This window comes from Phyllostomus hastatus, unplaced genomic scaffold (assembly GCF_019186645.2).
Source record: "Phyllostomus hastatus isolate PE091 unplaced genomic scaffold, TTU_PhHast_1.1 phas_contig_16, whole genome shotgun sequence".
Lineage (NCBI taxonomy): Eukaryota > Metazoa > Chordata > Mammalia > Chiroptera > Phyllostomidae > Phyllostomus > Phyllostomus hastatus.
The window spans coordinates 30,801,210-30,818,844 of record NW_025333643.1 but is presented as its reverse complement, the minus strand read 5'-3'; the positions used below and the strand labels follow the sequence as shown (position 1 = coordinate 30,818,844).

Genomic DNA, 17,635 nt, shown 5'->3' with positions numbered 1-17,635 from the left:
CCTTCAGACACCAAATTAGCAATCTCTGGATCAGTGTTCCTAGGGAAACACAGGGGTAGGTTCCTGTGAGCCTCTGCTCACAACATTTTCATCAAACAATCAATTCATATCCTGTTTTATGGAAATGTCTGTTTAGCCCTGGCTGGTGTAGCTCAGTGGATTGAGTGTAGGCTGCGAACCAGAGGGTCGCTGGTTTGATTCTTAGTTAGGGCACATGCCTGGGTTGCAGGCCAGGTCCCCAGGGGGAGCCACGTGAGAGGCAACCACACATTGATGTTTCTCTCCCTCTTTCCCTTCCCCTCTCTCTAAAAATAAAATATTTTAAAAAATAAAAATATTTTAAAACTAAAATATCTTAAAAAATAAAATGTTTGTTTAAAGACATCTTATTTGATATGTATTGTTGATTGACAGTGAATTCACAGCCAACAGTGTTGTAACTCATTCTTGAACAAAGCATATCTAACACATGTTTTCTCCTTGCACTGTAGCCTTTGTGCACTAAAGAACATTACAGCAATTCAGCATTAAGCTTGGGGGCCATTTTAAACAATGAAATTATCAGCAAAGAGCCTCCAGTGCAAACACAACTGGCACTAAATTGACTATGAAAGGATACTTTTTATGTTTAAGAACTAAAACAAGGTAGAGTGTCATCTTGTTAGCTTTCAGCTGGAAACATGCACATTGGTTGACTAAAATTTTGCTGTTATATGCATGTCTGTGAATGACAACAAAAATGCTGAAGACTGTTGATTTTGAGGTTACAAATAAATGTTAGCAAGTAGAGGAATTCACAAATATGGAATTCACAAATGACTAAACACTGGTATATGGACCAGCACAGTAGGGCAAAAAAGAAAAATAAATGTTTTTCTTCTCTCAAAGAATTTAATATTTGAAATTTCAAGAAAAGCATTGAAGTGGTCAACCTGGGCAAAATTAGGACTTTGGTGGACTTCTTGCCCTCATTTTAAGGTACAAAATTGTTTTCATGTCAATTAAATGAGTGAGAAGACTATCTCCTTAGAGCCTAGGACTTCCAAAGCCCCTGAGCTGGATGTGCCTGGTACACCCCATGCTGATCCTTCTCATAGACTTACTTCACTGTGGTATGATGGCTTGTTCCTTGCTGACCACACACAGATATCTGTTCTTCTGATCAGAGACTGTTTTGTATTGACCATTATATCCACCAAATCTGGCACATAGTAAGTGTTCAATAAATATTTTTCAAAAGTCTGATACCTTGGTACCTTGATACTTGATCTGTAGGCAGCAGCTCAATCTAATACTTCTGGTTTGGGTCCTTAATTTCTGAAATCCAAAAAGTTTTGAAAGCAAAAGAATTTTCAGATCAATTGAAAGCAAAACCTTACTCCTCTGAACTTACCTGGTGACATGAGACTATTATCAATCTTTATTTATCTCACTTACAGTGACTAACGATACATTTTACTACAGAAATATCAGTGTATTTGATTGCACCTTGTTGCTGGAGTGTTAGGCAATATATGGTATTCAGAATTATCTTTCTGAAATGCAAAACAAACAAACTAAACCATTGGAATTTTGAAATTTTCCTAGGTCCAAGGGTTTCAGATAAGGCATTGCTGACCTGAAATAGAATTTAGGGGTTTTGTTAGATTTTTTTTTTTATGTAATTGACAATTTGTTAAGAAAGGAGTTAGCCAGAGGCATAAAGAACTACAGTCTAGTGACAGGAAAATAAGGTGATATAATCTGATGGTGTAAGTGCTGAGAGGACTGCATGCAAAGCCTCGGGGTAAATTTGAAGAGTGCTGAGAATAGTTCCTTTTATGAATAGGAAGCTTAGATAATAAAAACAGAAGCATCAATTAATGACTTTATCATAAATATGAAAAATATTTGAGTCTTCATTACATTTATATGTGCATATATCAGTAGGTCCACAGGTGGAATTTACTAGAAAAAGAGACCTCTTGTAGAATTTATTTGAAAAGTGTGACTATAATGTCCAAATCACATATTATTTCACAGAGAAATACATTGGTAAAATATACTCTTCTGTTAAAAACAAAATGTTAAAATTGAAGCGAAAAAATCTCGAGAGACTGAGGTCAACCAAAAAAATATTTTCCTATCTAGTCTTTTTGTTAATGAACAAAAATGGGACTTCAGCTGCCCACCACAAGAAAAGGCAAACTCTAGAGAAAGAGGCTGGTGAAAAAGCAAAGAGATTTTTATTCAGATGCTGAACAATCTGAGAGAATGGGGTACTCTCCATCTCAAAGCTCCTCTCCTCTGCAAAACCCAGACAAAACCAGCCATCCTCAGCAAGACCAAAACATAAGGCAGTGCCCAGAATCCCTGTTCCATTTTAATGTACCATCATTTGGAGCCTGAGGGGGCTGCTAAGTGGTCATCCAGGTAGCTTATTTCATTCCCAGCTGCTGTTCAGCTTTAGGCTCTCTCTTGCAGATGCAGGCATGGCCATGTGGTTGCTAGGGCCAGAGAGCACTTGCATCAGTGAATGCTCCACCAGGTCAGCAAGAGAAAGGGAGACTCCCTCCTGGAGACTATGGGACACATGACTGCTAGAGCCACATGGCTAGTAGAGAAGACAGGCCAGTGCACCATCTGAGTATAGGTCTTGAGCAACGAGCAACAAACAAGAGAGAGCATTTTTTTTGTTCTCTTCGGGCTGTATTTGTTTTGGGTATGGGAACAGGTTAGGTACTTTCTCAGAATGACCAACTTCCCAGAGTTTTATGCCCTTTGGATGGGTTCACCTCCCAACCAATCTCTTCTATCCCCAGGCTACACTGACCTGCCTCTTTGGTCCAGTACCTTCCCCTACCCCCATTCTGACTTCTATGGCACATTTGCCTACCTTCCCCTGGTCCCACCCCTAATCTGGTACCAGAAATGGGTAGCAGGGCCTTTTCCTCTGTCCAATTATCTTGCTATCTTTGCACATACTCAATGTAAGAACCTCCACCTGTCACTACCATGGTCATTGAGGGAGACTCCAATGATGCTCTTTCAGCTCTGTGCCTCACATGCCCTAGTGTTCACATGCAGCGAGTTACCCACACTCAGAGGCCCAGCAGCAGAGAATGGAGCCCTGGAACTCTGGCACGGCCTCTGAGGTAGCACCAAGGGCAGTCTCAGTGGCAGGGGTAGGGCACCTGCAGTCAGGAGCAGGAACTCCACACCAGAGGCAGCACATCCACAAGAAACAAGCTCAGTTCAATGCAGACTCACAGTCCCTCCGAAATGCTGTGAAGCTCAATGTCCTTGCCAAAGCCTCAGGCAGTTTGAGAAGGTATTGCCTTCTGGCTATACACCACACCTCAGTGCTGGAACTCAACCTCTGTCCCCAAAAGACATGGCTTGGTGCACAAGCAGCTTCCACATTCCATTCCCATCCCCACCCTCAGCCTGCTCTCTGCAGTATGGACATGCTATCAGTGTCACTCTTACTACTACTACTATTAGTAGTAGTAGTAATGTAGTGATAATAAAAATAAAGAACCTGAAAACTTGATGTAGTTGTCTTTTTCCCCTAAGAGTAAAGATTTATTTTTTGTCACTGTGTAGATTTTAATTGGGATTACAAGTATAGAATGGAGTCTTACAAACCTTTATGCTCATTTTTTAAAAGCTATCTATCTGCTTTTGAGAAAGTGAGCTTTATTCTGCAGTATACAAATTGTAGATAAAATTGCTCACCTTGAGTAAAATACTCATACAAGTGGTGTAAAGACACATGATGGCTTGTTTTCAGGGTTTTGATAGGGAAGATGAAAGTATTAGAAGCTTGGAACAATATTAAAAGGAAAATAATAGAAATTTTTATTTTATACTTAGTTCAGAAATTTCTAAGGTTGGTCTGCAGATCACATGTGCTGGGGGAAAAGAATGTTGTCTTGAAGTCCTGACAAGTTGCCCAGAGGAAATCCAAGCTGTCCCTGTGATCCTGTGCATGGAACGTAGTCCTCCTCTGTCATGCCCTATTTCCTTTTCCAGAGCAAATGTTCAGAAGCCTGAGATTATGTCTCCAGAACTTGTGTTTGTCAGGTTTTGGGTTTTTTTATGGTAATCTTTGTTAAAGTATGCACAGATTATAAGCATATGAATAATGAATTCTGATAAAGTGTGAAATACCTGTATAACTACCACCCAAATCAACAACTTCACCTTTTTTATAACTTTGTATGAATGAAATAGTATAGTGCACACTCTTGTGTGTGGCTTCATTCATTCAACATTATTTTTGTGAGGATTTTCAGTCAGTATCAATTTTTAAAGGTCTCTTTGGGACACCTTTAAAAAACACCTGGCACATTTCCCTGAGAGCATTAGATTCTAAGGAGTGCAGTCAGTAATGTAGCTATATAAGTGATATGAAGTGGGCTGGGGAGGGTGGATGTTGAGTGGATTATAGGTGGACATCTTTTTGGAGCACTTTCCCATTTGCCTTGGCTGACCAATCCTAAGTCACACCCATCATCAGGTCTGTCTGCTGAGGCATAGTCACCCCTGGTCCAACCAAAACCTGGTCAATATGTAGCTAAGAAGGATCTGAGTGCTGAGACTCCTCCATCTGGCTCCCCTACACAGCAGAGACAAATTAAATAACTGTTCTTATTCTATCAGTGAGCTGTATTGATTGGTGTAGCATGGAGTTGTTGTGAGTAAGATTATAGGAAGGCACAGTGGACCTGCCCCTGGAGATGACCACCTGGGATAATGACTGGCTTGGTGAGGAGCTGACTGTCTCACAAGTTGTGTTTTTCTCTCTAGGAAATCAGAGATTCCAGACTTTCCTTAGAGATCATATTAACCATGGTTCAAAGTGAATGAGGAGGAGAGTTCATGTGATATGTCAGACATTTAATAATCCCAGAAAACCCAGAACAATGAGCCTGTAGTACATTGCTGTTATTCATTTCATGGAATGGGATTGTTACTGAGAAGCCACGGAATAGCTCTGTTTTAACTGATTCATGCTATTACAGTATGCATTTAAGAAGACATTTCATGGTTCATCATACCAGTGAGTAGATAAATATTCTGTTTTCAAAGTTTTTGAGTTCCATCATAATTTAGAGAGCTACATGTTTCAGTGTGTGCACTTGGAAGACATAAAAGCCATTTAGTATTTTTCTGTCTCAGTACTGTGAAAGCAACATAGCATACAAATTTTATATTAGGTAACAAAATAAAATTTTAGAATTTAGAACAAGCATATGAAGAAATAAAGTTGTTTTTTTCCTCATAGTATCCCAGGAAATTTGGAAGCAGTATTTTCATGGTGCTTTCAAGATGGAAAAGTGGAGACAAAGGGAACATATTTGAAAATTTAGCCAGAATTTCCACTTCTTTAATTCATCATGATAAGTTTCAGTCCCAGCCAGTGGTCCTTGGCACCAAAAATGGGTCTCAGGGAAACAGAAATGTTGGCTCTACCAGCCTTCAGGATGGCAGGTAGGATGTGAGCCATCATGGTCAGTTTACTCTGTGCCCATAGAAAACTAACACCATTTTCTATGTATCTCATGACATGACACAGTTGGGAAAGCATTGCTTTAAATAGACCATTCTTGTAAGATTCTCTGAGGTTGCATTTTAGCTGAGTACCTAATGAGTAGGTGCCAGCATAGGAACACTTGGCAGAAGAATGTTTGTGGAAGTGTAAAGGCCTTGAATTGAGAATGCATTATTTTGTCCTTGGGGTGGAGAAAGAGTAGTGAGTGGAGTTGGAGCACAGTTACCTGTGCTTCATGATATGACATGTTCCATTCATGGACATGAATGGGGAGGGTAACCCCACTGAGAGGCGGTCAGGACCCAGGTGCCAGATCTTATGGGAATTCATCCTTAGTGGGGGAGTTTGGATTTTATTATATTCTGGGAGGTCATTGCAGGGTTTTAAACATGGGAACATTATGATCATAATGTAAAAGTGTAAAATCATAGAGTTTTAGACTCAGAGGTGAATTAGAAACAGTGATCAGTTTTCTACATTTTTATTATGTGAAGGAGGCTTTTCTGTGTCTTGTTCTTAATATTTTGGCTGGTATCGTTTTTTATTGTAAAAATAGGAACTTGTATGAGTTATTTTCTGATTTATGTTCAGCTGTAAAGATCTTGATCCCTGTGTACCTGCCCCTCTCTGTTAGTCTCCTTGGGCTGCTGTAACAAAAGACCACAAAATGGATGGCTTAAAACAATAGAAATTTATTCTGTCACAGTTCTGAAGGCCAGAAGTCCAAAATCACGGTGTCGGTAGGGTTGGTTCCTTTTGGAGGCATGAGGGAGAGTATGTTTTTCTCTTAGCTTCTGGTGGTTGCTGACAAGCCTTAACATTCCTTGACTTGTAGCCATTTCACTCTAATCTCTGCCACCTTCATCACATGGTCTCTGTGTCCTCACATGTTTCTTTTTCTAAGACTGATACAACTCTTAATTTTACTTTTTATTCATAGTGTACAGCATCTTTATGTTAAAAGAATTTAAAATTTATAAAAACAGTTACATTTACATTTTATATTATTTCTTAACATAAAATACCAAGAATCACTTAATTTTAAACGTCAAATACAGCTTAATATTGAGATGATTGGGAATAAAAATTTTAGTCCACATGATTTTCTTATAGAACACTGGTTCCTCCTTGAGTCATTGGATTTATGGTCCACCCAACCCAGTATGACCTTAACTTGCTTGTATCTTCAAAGATCCTATTTCCAACTAAGATCACATGGAAAGGTTGTAGGAGTTAGGATGTGAACATATTTTTGTGGGGGACACAATTCAGCCCGTAACACCTTCTTTCTGCTACCATCTTTATGGCAATGCCATCTCCATCTTATTAATTTACCTCTACTTGGTTTAATGGAATCCAAACTACCATTTCATCTGAACAGTCTATAGGTCAAAATACTGCACTTCTGTCATTAAACAATACTGTATGCCCTTTTCACGTAGATGAAATGTACAAATAGTGTCAGAATTGTTCAAGTCTGACATATCTAAAATGCTGTGCTTAGTGGAATAATTTTAGAGAACAAAATGGATTGAAAAGATTTATCTGTCTCAGTTTTGGACTTTTTAAGATCCCATTTTCCCATATCCTTTTCTATCCTACAAAGATTTGGGGGGGGGGGGTTGTTTGTTTTTTGCTTTACCAGCAATTTGGTTTCATTTAAATTACTTATTTATATCTTCCTTTGAAACCATAAATTATTTAAAGCATGCTTGTGTGTGTGTAAAACAAGATGACATGATTAAAGGTGGGGGATAAAAAAAGGGGAGGAAAGGTAGCACAAAATGGAAAGGGAGGAGCTCCAGGTACGTTCTTCATGCCAGGTAGGTCGCAGATTTGAATTTTCTAACAGTCACTAAGGAAAGGGAGACCTCTGAATAGCACAATTCCCAAGAGTTTCTTCGGGTTGTTTTTGAAATCTGCTCAAAACACTAGCTTTGGGGATTAAAACCAAGCACATTTCAGCAAAAGCAGTTCTGCTAGGGTAGAGGGGGAATAGATGGAAATATGTCAAATTTCTGATACTCATATTTCCAATATTGCTAATTTGATTTGATCTGTTGAATGCACAACAATTTCAAGGACTGGATGGATTGCTTTTCTTTCAAACAGTTATTTATGAACATTATACCTTTCTCAACCTATTTATCACCCTTACTATTTCACTTCTTAATGGAAGTTGGTGACAAGACAAATTAAACTTGTATAGATTTGAATGAGCCTTCATTTACCTACTAGAGGCATACTCTTCAGTATGTAGGGTAGCCATAGCCATTTTTTTTAACATCAACTGATTTACTTAGCTCTAAAAATATGTGTATGTGTCCATTTGTGAGTGTGTGGTGGGGCTTGAGGGGTCCCTGTGTGTGTGTGTCTATGCTTGTTATGTGCACACAGAGCAGCTGCTGGGGCCAGAGCTCCTTTCCTGGCCCTTCACTCTGCTGCTTCACCACTAATATACAGAAGAGCAGCTTTTCAAAAAGGAAGTTTTAAACATGTAGCCCAGCAGTTTATCATTTGAAATTTAAAATAAATGATTATATAATTGTGAACCAAGAGAAAAATGTGTGTGAGTTTACAAACATAATATACGAAAAATAAGAAGTATTCTTCGTGGAGGCCTTTGGATTTTTTTGTCTCTGTTAATGTGACAACTTCTTCGTGCCTCTGTGGGTCAGTTTTCTCATTTGACCAATAGGATAATACTGGTACCTATCTCAGAGGGTTGCTGTGAGTTCTGAATGAGTTAACCGTACCATGTAAGATACTTAGAAATGAGCCTGCCACAGAGTTATTACTTGGGAAGTGTGACCTGCTTCTGTTAACTGATGCTCAGAAGGAATCTTTGTCCCTATATGTAGCATCCAAGAAGCCTTTATAACCATTTTTGGCCATAATAATTTGACTATGTTATTTAAAGGCATTTAAAGAGTTTATTTTTCTCTTTTTAATTTTTTATCTATAGTATGTCAGATACATATTAATGCGCTAATGAGCAATTACCTTTTTCTCTACTTAAGGACTACAATCTATAAATTAAAGGGAAAAAAGCAGTGATATAAAATTGTTAAATTGTTCTTCTGAGAGCATGTATTAATGTAATTATAGGCTACTTATAATTGCCTAAGTTTTCATAAAAAGGGTATAGATCTATTTTGTGATGTTTAAATATTATCTTGACATATTTTATAATATTTCAAGACAGAAGTTATTGTCTGCTTGGGGCTTCTGAGAAATGGTTGATATGACCTTAAAGAATGGTTTGATACTGATTATTTTTTTAGGATTACTCACCTCACATTGTACTTTCCTGGACTGATTATATCACAAGCAAATTGACTTCTCAGTAGGAATTAAGTAGCACTGAAGTTTTCAGCTTTTTCAAAGATAAATAATTTCTGTTATTGTCATAACAACTGCTCTGGTGAGCAATTGAAAGAGTATAGCTCTTCAAAATTGGAAACTGTAGGGTTAAGATTTACTCGCAACTCTTCCTGTATAAGACCCTCAAATTTAGAAGCTGCATCAGAATAGCCAGCCATACCAACTTCACTTCTAAAGTGGAATGTTTGGAATATACGATGTCTATGCTCCTTGCAAAAATAAACTTTTAGAGGATCTATCTATTATAGATCTATCTATTCTATATATGTCATGGAGGAGGAGTTTCTTATTTCTGAATATTTATTATTTGAGTTTTTGTACTTAGTTACAAAGAAAACTGACAGTAGTCAAAATATAAACATACTAATGATCAAACCACTTAATAAATTTAGTCTCAATTCTTACATATAATTTCCTTTCTAGAATATTTCTCACCCATCCTGCCAGTATTTTAGTTGTTTGACCTTTTGTTCATTGTCGGTATTATATAGTGCATATAAATTGCAAACCAAGCAAAAGGTCAAGAGCTTCACAAGGCAGTATAAGTAATGTGGGAGCCATGCTTGAGTCCCACACAGAAACTCTGACAATGAGGCTTGGAGGTGTGGCACTAGTTAGTAGTTAAAGAAGAGAACTCTACAGTAATAATGACATTAGTGGAAAATCTTTATTTTGAAAATCAAAGGATTGACTTGAGTATCACATGATTGAGAGCCCTTGAGAAAACTGATGGAACCCTGTAAAAATTCTTCTATGTTTCTGCTATAAAAGACCAGCCTGAAGTAATGTCATATGATACTGTAACATGATTTTGTTAGAACAGTCACAATTACAAATACAGTTGTTATTTGGTTTATTATTTGTTCATCTTGAGAAGTAGTGCATAATTGCAATTATAACCTAAATATTAACATCGTCGAGTATTTTAGAAACTTGTGTAGTTTGTAATTTTTTTCAAGGTGAAATCTTAACCTTTTTATCATTACTTACTATTAAATTTTGGCCTCTACTTGATAATCATCTTACTTATCCTTCATTAATGAGCATCTTTACTATCTACTTTTTTTCAGCTGCCGGAGATTTTCTGTGTTGGAGAGTGTCCCCTCAAAATTTGTCTTTCCCAGAACCTCAGAATGTGACCTTATTTGGAAGTAGAGTTGTTGTAGAAGTCATTAATTGCTAAGATGAGGTCATACTAGAATAGAATGACCCCTTAATCCATATAACTGGTGTTCTTATAAGGAGAGAAGAGACACAGACACATCCACAGGGAAGGTGACCGCAGGAAGAAACAGGTGCAGAGAGGACACCGTGTCATGACAGAGGCAGAGCTTGCTGCATTGGTGACCACACCAGCCACTAAGAGAAAGGCATGGATCAAATTCTCCCCTCAGAGCCCTCAGCACCTTGATTTTAGGCTTCTAGCCTCCAGACTGTGAGAGAATAAATTCTTACTGCTTTAAGCCATCAGTTTGTGGTAGGTTGTTGTGGAAGCCCTAGGGAAGTTTTCAGAAAATTATTCTACTGATTCATGGACTAGATGTTATTTTTCACACCCAAGGCCCACAGAATGGTATTAAGTCAAGTTGGAAATAGGGTAAAAAGTTACTTTATTGGCACAATAAACAACTTAATTTTGGCTTAAATAACTCTTAATTTTGCAATATTTTTAATATAAATTCTTAGTTTATTGTTCAAGGAAATTGATAGACTGAGTTGGAAATAGTTTTCATTATTACAGAATAATGACAGACAATTCCATGTTCATCTGTGTTGGTATTTCCTCTTCACGGTAACTGTGAGTTTCACAAGCAGCTTCTACTTAAAGCTCATGCATTGCTTTCCAGATGAGGCTACAGAAATGTGTTTGGGCAGGGGATTTTGGGGTTAGGAACTAGTTCTTTTCAATAGACAGAAATTATGATTATCAATTCCCTTTAAAAAGAAAGATGATGAACTGTTTGTTCCCAGATAGAACCTAAGATTGTGTGTGTGGGGCGGGTGGGTGTGTGTTGTATGTGTGTCCTTTGAAACCAAAAGGCCAAGTTGGTGTATTCCAGCATCCAGTATGAAATATTTCTTGAATTGCATCACTGCGCTACATTATCAGTCGCTGGCTCTAGTGACAGTTTGTCATGCCTAGCAGGTTAGTAGGTTGTGGCAGAAATGAAACCTAGTCAGTTACTACTAGATTTATAGATTTATGGTAGACCTGCTGTTGCAGGGATCAGTGAAAAGTTGATAGTTTGAGACAAAACTCTACAGCAAGAAACAGGATGTATGCTTTCTGTTTAGACCCAGTTTTTTTTCTATATTTCAGGGAAATATAGAAAAAATATAGAAAATATAGAAAAAATATTCCAGGGTTCCTTGTGCACTTTGTTTTGGCTATTTCATAAAGCATGGATTCTTTTTCCCCCTAAATTCTGTCACCAAATATAAAATAACTAAGGAAATTTTATATAAGCTCAGCCATGGAAAAGTCAGACACTTTTACTCTTTCATCGTACCTGTGTTTACTGGAAATTGTCAGAAAGCAGTATTTAATTAAAATTTTCTTTCTAAATAGAATATTATTTAACATATGAGAACAAAATGAAAGTTGTTTTTTTTTTTTAAGTTACATGGTAGGGTTACATTTCTAAAAACTTTTTAACAAAAACCTGTTTTGAGTATTATTTTATTAACATGACAGTATAATTTGATTGTCATATCCTTTAAATGCTAAACTTTATTCTGTATTAAAAAAACAGGTAGATATATATATATATATATATATATATATATATATATATATATATATATATATATATTATAACTAGAAACTCAGCATATGTGTTTGTTGAGATATATCAGAATGTACCTGGTTTTTGTAAACGTTGTGGTTAACTAATAATGTCCATTGACAAGGCTTTTTGACAGGAACTAGTGTGGTCTAGCCTGGTCTGAGTGTGACAGTGAGAAACCACTGAAACCACTAACTGCATAAGGTGAGATGCTGTCTGAGATGGAAAGGCCGTTACAGAGGCTGACTCTGGAACTTACAAGGAGTGTCAGACTTAAAACCAACTCTAATTGTACCAGCAATTGAAAGAACAAAAGGCTACTTTTCCATGGCTTAACTTTTTTTTCCAAAGGAATTTTTTTTCAACAAACAGTGATTGCTAAGTTACTTGTGGAACATAAGTTAATAGAAACAAACCCAGCTTTCATTCCTCAGACTGTTAGGTCACACTCTACACCAATGATATTTTGAAAATTTTAATCACCTTTTATCCTGACATTCTTTAGGGAGAGGGTTCAGACTGCTTTTTCTGTAAACTTCATGTTTCTATCAGAACCTTAATATTAATTTAGAAACTAGCCAGCTTGAGGATAATAAGAAATAGAGATGAATCAGCATGGTGAAAAATAAAACATGAACATAAAAATCTTTTTTACATATCTTATATTGTTGGGTCCCTTTAAACATAATATAGTGCTAAAAGGGAGAAACAGACTTGTTTTGAAGGATGAAAATTCAGTCAGCTGATAATACGAAGGAGCTCCTGTGTGGGTCACATGGCTCATCTTCACCCCTGTCCTGCCTGTCACATGAGTTGACACTTTTTAGTCCCACCATGTGTGGGGTGTGCTTTATGAAAAGAGCCAGGATTACAGGTGAAGGACTTTGAAATTCCAAATTTATGGTTATAAATGACAGGTACAACATTTTTATAATAGACAATAACAAAAATCAAAATAGTTTTAACTTGAGTTGACTTATCTAATGTATTCACTAATGTCCACCAAAATAATTCAGTTTTTTCTCTTATTCTGAACCTCTGCAGTGAAAGGTTAGATATATATTCTTTTTTTAAAAAAGATTTTATTTGTTTTTAGAGAGAGGAGAAGGAAAAGAGAAAGAGAAGGAGAGAAACATCAATGTGTGGTTGCCTCTTATGCATTCCCCCACTGGGGACCTGGCCTGCAACCCAGGCATGTGCCCTGACTGGGAATCGAACCAGCGATCCTTTGGTTCCCAGCCCATGCTCAATCCACTGAGCTACACCAGCCAGGCTAGATGTATATTCTTCAAGGAGTGGTAGACTTAGCATCAACTCTAAGATTGCTAGCTAAGCTAAAGATACTCGTCATAACTTCTTTGGAGTATTCTGGGCCTGTGCAAGTCAGAACTTGCTTATTTGGAAGATGTTGAATAGAGCTCCAAGTGGAAAGGTGAAGAATGTGGTCCTAGTGAGTGAAAGGTTTCAGAGCCTGGATATTCATCAGAGCTGAATGGTGTAGCAGAAGAGCACTGAGTCTTGGGCTTCCTGTCCTGAGTGCCCCATCTTAGCAGACGAAGGCCAATAGGGATCTCAACCCTACAAGCTTCTGTTTCATCATCTGTAGTGTGGGAATAAAAATGAAACTGATTTGTGAGGGTGTCCTTAGGAGCAAGTGCAGTGATGTTTGTGAAACATCATCCTTTGTGTATTGTTGAAAGCATTTGTCATGACTATTTAAAATGTGAGATGTATGGCTTCACATTTACTGATATAAAAGCTTTTATTTGAAAATTTTATTTCTAATGTAATAATTTAATAAGAGACATTGTCATTTCCCCTAAGTTCATTACTATTTATCTCTTAAAACTGTGTCACTTGTGCAGAGAGGCTGTGTTCTTTCTCACTGAAGGAGATCACAGAGATTTCTCACTGAACCCCTTCAGTGAGAATGGTGGCAGTGAACTGGTTATCAGGCTGACAGAGCCTTGGGAGAGAGATTTTAAACTGGTACACTAACTCTGACTGAATCTTTGACCTCTGGTGGTTAAACTTTCACTATATACATATGGTAGACATCATCTACAACTCTCTTGAACATGGATGTAAATTCTATTGCAACTGTCTTATTCCATCACTGTGTTTTAAAGGTGTCTCAAACTGACCTAAGTTCATGCAGAGTTTACAGCCCCTTGGTGAATTATTTTGTGACCCCCGCAGGTCTCACCTAGTCTCCTCTTCCCCTAGCCAGCCTTTCCTTTGCTAAGCTCTGGAAATTCCAGCACTGAAACTCAAGGTTTCCCTTGTGTAAGAGAAAAAACTGTTCATTAGTAATGACTGTTGCCCTTATCCCAGTCACCCACTGTACTTCCCACCTGCCCTTGGACACAGATGGCAGTGGAGCTCTGGATCATGATTACACTTGTGGAAGGCAGCAAGAGATGTGGGGAGCATGCCTGCACAAACTCATTATTGCACTAAATACTTTGAGACAAAGGGTCTCAAATATATGTTGACATTTAGATAAAAATTCCCACCGTTGTTCAGTTCCCGTTGTAGGACCCATTCTCCCCAGCTCTGTTGAAATGAAGCTTTATTCTCTCAGTATGGGATGGACTACTACACTTTTACAAATGAATTCATTTAACGAACTCACCCTTATCCAGTTTGTCCCAAAGCCACTAAATGTTTTGTATACTCATTTGATCTTTGAAGTTAGGGAACATAGAAGCTGTGACCATTTTAATTTACTGCCTCCTTTTCTCAGTAGTTGTCATATCAGATTTTTCTCTATAGAATAATAAAGACATAGTTTTTAGAGAATAGCAATATGCTTTGTGTTGCTTCTTTCAAAAACAAAAAACTAAATATTTCCAAGTTAACAAAAAATTGATATATTTAATATAATGTAATGTGACAAATTTACAAAAATATCCTCTGAAATAATATGAAATGATTTTCTGATAAAAATAAAAAGCACTCTATGCGACTCTCTACTACTGTTTTTTTTTCTTTTTTGTACATTTAAAACTTTGAATAGGTAGTATGTTCACCAAAAATAACCACCATATCTCAGCCTGTGGAGTGCTTTATTCCTTATGCAGCTGTAGACTTTCCTTTGTATGGATATGCTATAATTATTCAACTGGTCCCATATTGATGGATATTTGATTGCTTCCCACTTGGGGTATTAAAAACAATATTGTAGTAAAAAAACTTGGGCCTGTGTTGTATAGCACATATGTTTAATTTCCAGATATGGTATTGCTGAGTCAAGAGTATGTACATTTTCAAATGTGAAAGCTATTGCCAGGTGCTCTTCTTAGGGATTAAAATCTCTTACCACCAGTGCATAAAGGCACCTTTACCCCCCACAGCCTTTGCACTGTTACCAAATATTCAAATTTTTTCAGTTTGATAGGTTAAAAATATATCCCAGTGTGACTTCAATTTGTATTTTTCTTATTTGACTTAAGCCAAATGTCTTTTCATATATTTAAAAGCTATTTGTATTCCTTTTGTGATAATTGTCTGCTTATGTCTTTTGCCCATTTTTCTGATAGGTTATGGAAATTCGGCTTTGTTCTGTGATAGGAGTTGCAGATATTTTTCTCAATTTGCATTAGTCTTTTCACTTTAGTTATGATGGCTTTTTTGGCCTACAGAAATTGTTGGTTTTTATTAGTTGAATTTATCTGTCTTTACTTGTCTTTCTGGCTTCTAAATTTTGAGTCATGGATAGGAAGGCCTTCCTCATTCTAGCATTGTCAAGGAAATCTCCCACACTTCCTTGTTTACTAGCTTTATATTGACATATCTTTGACCTGTCTGGGGATTTATCCTGATGTGTCATGTAAAGTGTGGATCCAGCTTTATTTTGTCATTGTTTTAAACTGTGTACCCTGTTATCACAGACCAATTAATGAATAGTCTTAATATTTCTTCTTAAAATGGTTTCAAGGTCCAAAAAGTTGGCAGCTCTTGCAAAAACCTTGAGAGAAGTATCCCTGACAAAGGCCCAGCTGGGATTAGAAGTTGAAGAGTTGGAAGCAGCAGCACTTCTTGTCCAGGAAGAAGAAGCTGCAATGGGAGCAGGCCATTGTGTTTCCGTGCCCCAGACACCTTCCTCCAGTTCTGAGGCAAGTGATGTAGAGGACTCAGACAGCACCACATCATCTGAGTCTGAAGACTCAGATTCAGAACAAGAGGAGCTGAAAAATAGTGAGTCTGAAACAGTAAATTCTTTGCAAGGTCCCTTTCTTGAAGAAAGCAATGCCCTGCTTATTGATGATGGTGTGGTGTGCAGAAACTCGGCCATCCTGAAGTCTGATGTTCGTCAGGGAAAGCCTCTGATCTCATCCCAAGCTCTTGGAGGATTTGGACCTCTGGTAGAGGAGCTTGGAGAACAACTGAAGACTACAGTTCAGATTTCCAGACCCAAAGGCTCTGTTGCTGAGAACCTCTGCTGTGTACAAGATAAAGACGACGGGTAAACTCCAAATGATTGACTTCAAAGGGCTTATTCCTTGTTGAGAATTATGTCAGATTTGGTTTTATTTACTGACTGAGAATTCTTCATTTTTACTTTGTAGTTTTTCTTAGTGTATATATACAACATTATTTTTCAATGAACTAATGTTGATACCTTTTAGTTTTCTTGCTGAAACTTCAAAAGTATTTTACCAAAGTGTAATTAATATTTGAAGATAAAAACAATAGTTCTGTCACAACCTCTAGAATGTAGAGCCCCTTCATATTTTTAATAGTGTTACCAAGGTATACTTGACATACAATAAACTGCACATACTTAAAGTATACAATATGATAAGTGTTGATATAGATATATATATGCCAAATTAAATCATCACTGTAATCAAGATACTGTATTTACCCATCATCTCCAAGTGTCCTCATGTCCCTTTGTTACCCCTCTCCCACTACCAACCCCACATGCCACCCACCACGACTCCCAGGAAAGCATTGATCTGTCCCCTGTCACTATATATTAGTTTGCGTTCTCTATTGAATCATATAATAAATACTGCTTTTTATCAGGCTTATTTCACTCAGTAAAGTTATTTTGAGATTCACTGATGTAGCAAGTATCAGGGGAGCTTTTGAAAAAATTTTTTCATACCTGAGTAGTATTTCAGTGAATAGATTTATATATTCACCTATTGATGGACATGTGGCTTGTTCCCTACTTTTGGCTGTTACCAATGAAACTGTTATGAATATTTCTGTGCAAATTTTTGTGTGAACATATGCTTTTATTTCTCTTAGGTAACTATCTAGGAGTAGAATAACTAACTGAGCATTTGTGGTAGGTATATGTTAAATGGTTTAAAAACTTCCAAACTGCTTTCCAAAATACCATTTTACATTCCCACCAGCCATGAATGAGAGTTCTAGGTCTGTCACATTCTTGTCATCACTTGATATGGTCCGTTTTTTAAGTTTTACTATTTTAATAGGTGTGAAGATATATCACATTATAATTTTAACTTGTATGTTTTAAGACATAATGTTGACAAACTTTCCATATGCATATTTTTAAGATATATTTTATTGATTATACTGTTATAGTTGTCCCATTTTCCCCCCTTCGCTCCCCTCCACCCTGCACATCTTCTCCCACCCACATTCCCCCCCTTTAGTTCATGTCCATGGGTCATAAGTTCTTTAGCTTCAACATTTCCCATACTATTGTTGCCCTCCCCCTATTTTCTACCTACCATCTATGCTACTTATTCTCTGTACCTTTTTCCTGTCTCCTCTTCCCACTCCCCTGTTGCTGACCCTCCATATGATCTCCATTTCTGTGGTGGTGTTCCTGTTCTAGCTGTTTGCTTAGTTTGCTTTTGTTTTTGTTTTATGTGTGGTTGTTAATGATTGTGAGTTTGCTGTCATTTTACTGTACATGTTTTTGATCTTCTTTTTCTTAGATAAT

At 37.2% G+C, this 17,635-nt stretch overlaps 1 protein-coding gene across 1 annotated transcript in view; it reads left to right on the top strand.

Annotated features, from left to right (window-relative positions):
• Positions 1-17,314, top strand: part of SHQ1 (SHQ1, H/ACA ribonucleoprotein assembly factor) — a 151,184-nt gene extending 133,870 nt beyond the window's left edge. Inside the window, exon 11 of the mRNA XM_045832301.1 lies at positions 15,647-17,314. Coding sequence (XP_045688257.1) covers positions 15,647-16,178 — 532 coding nt within the window. The 3' untranslated portion in view covers positions 16,179-17,314. The remainder of the gene's footprint in view (positions 1-15,646) is intronic.
• Positions 17,315-17,635: the final 321 nt, after the last annotated feature.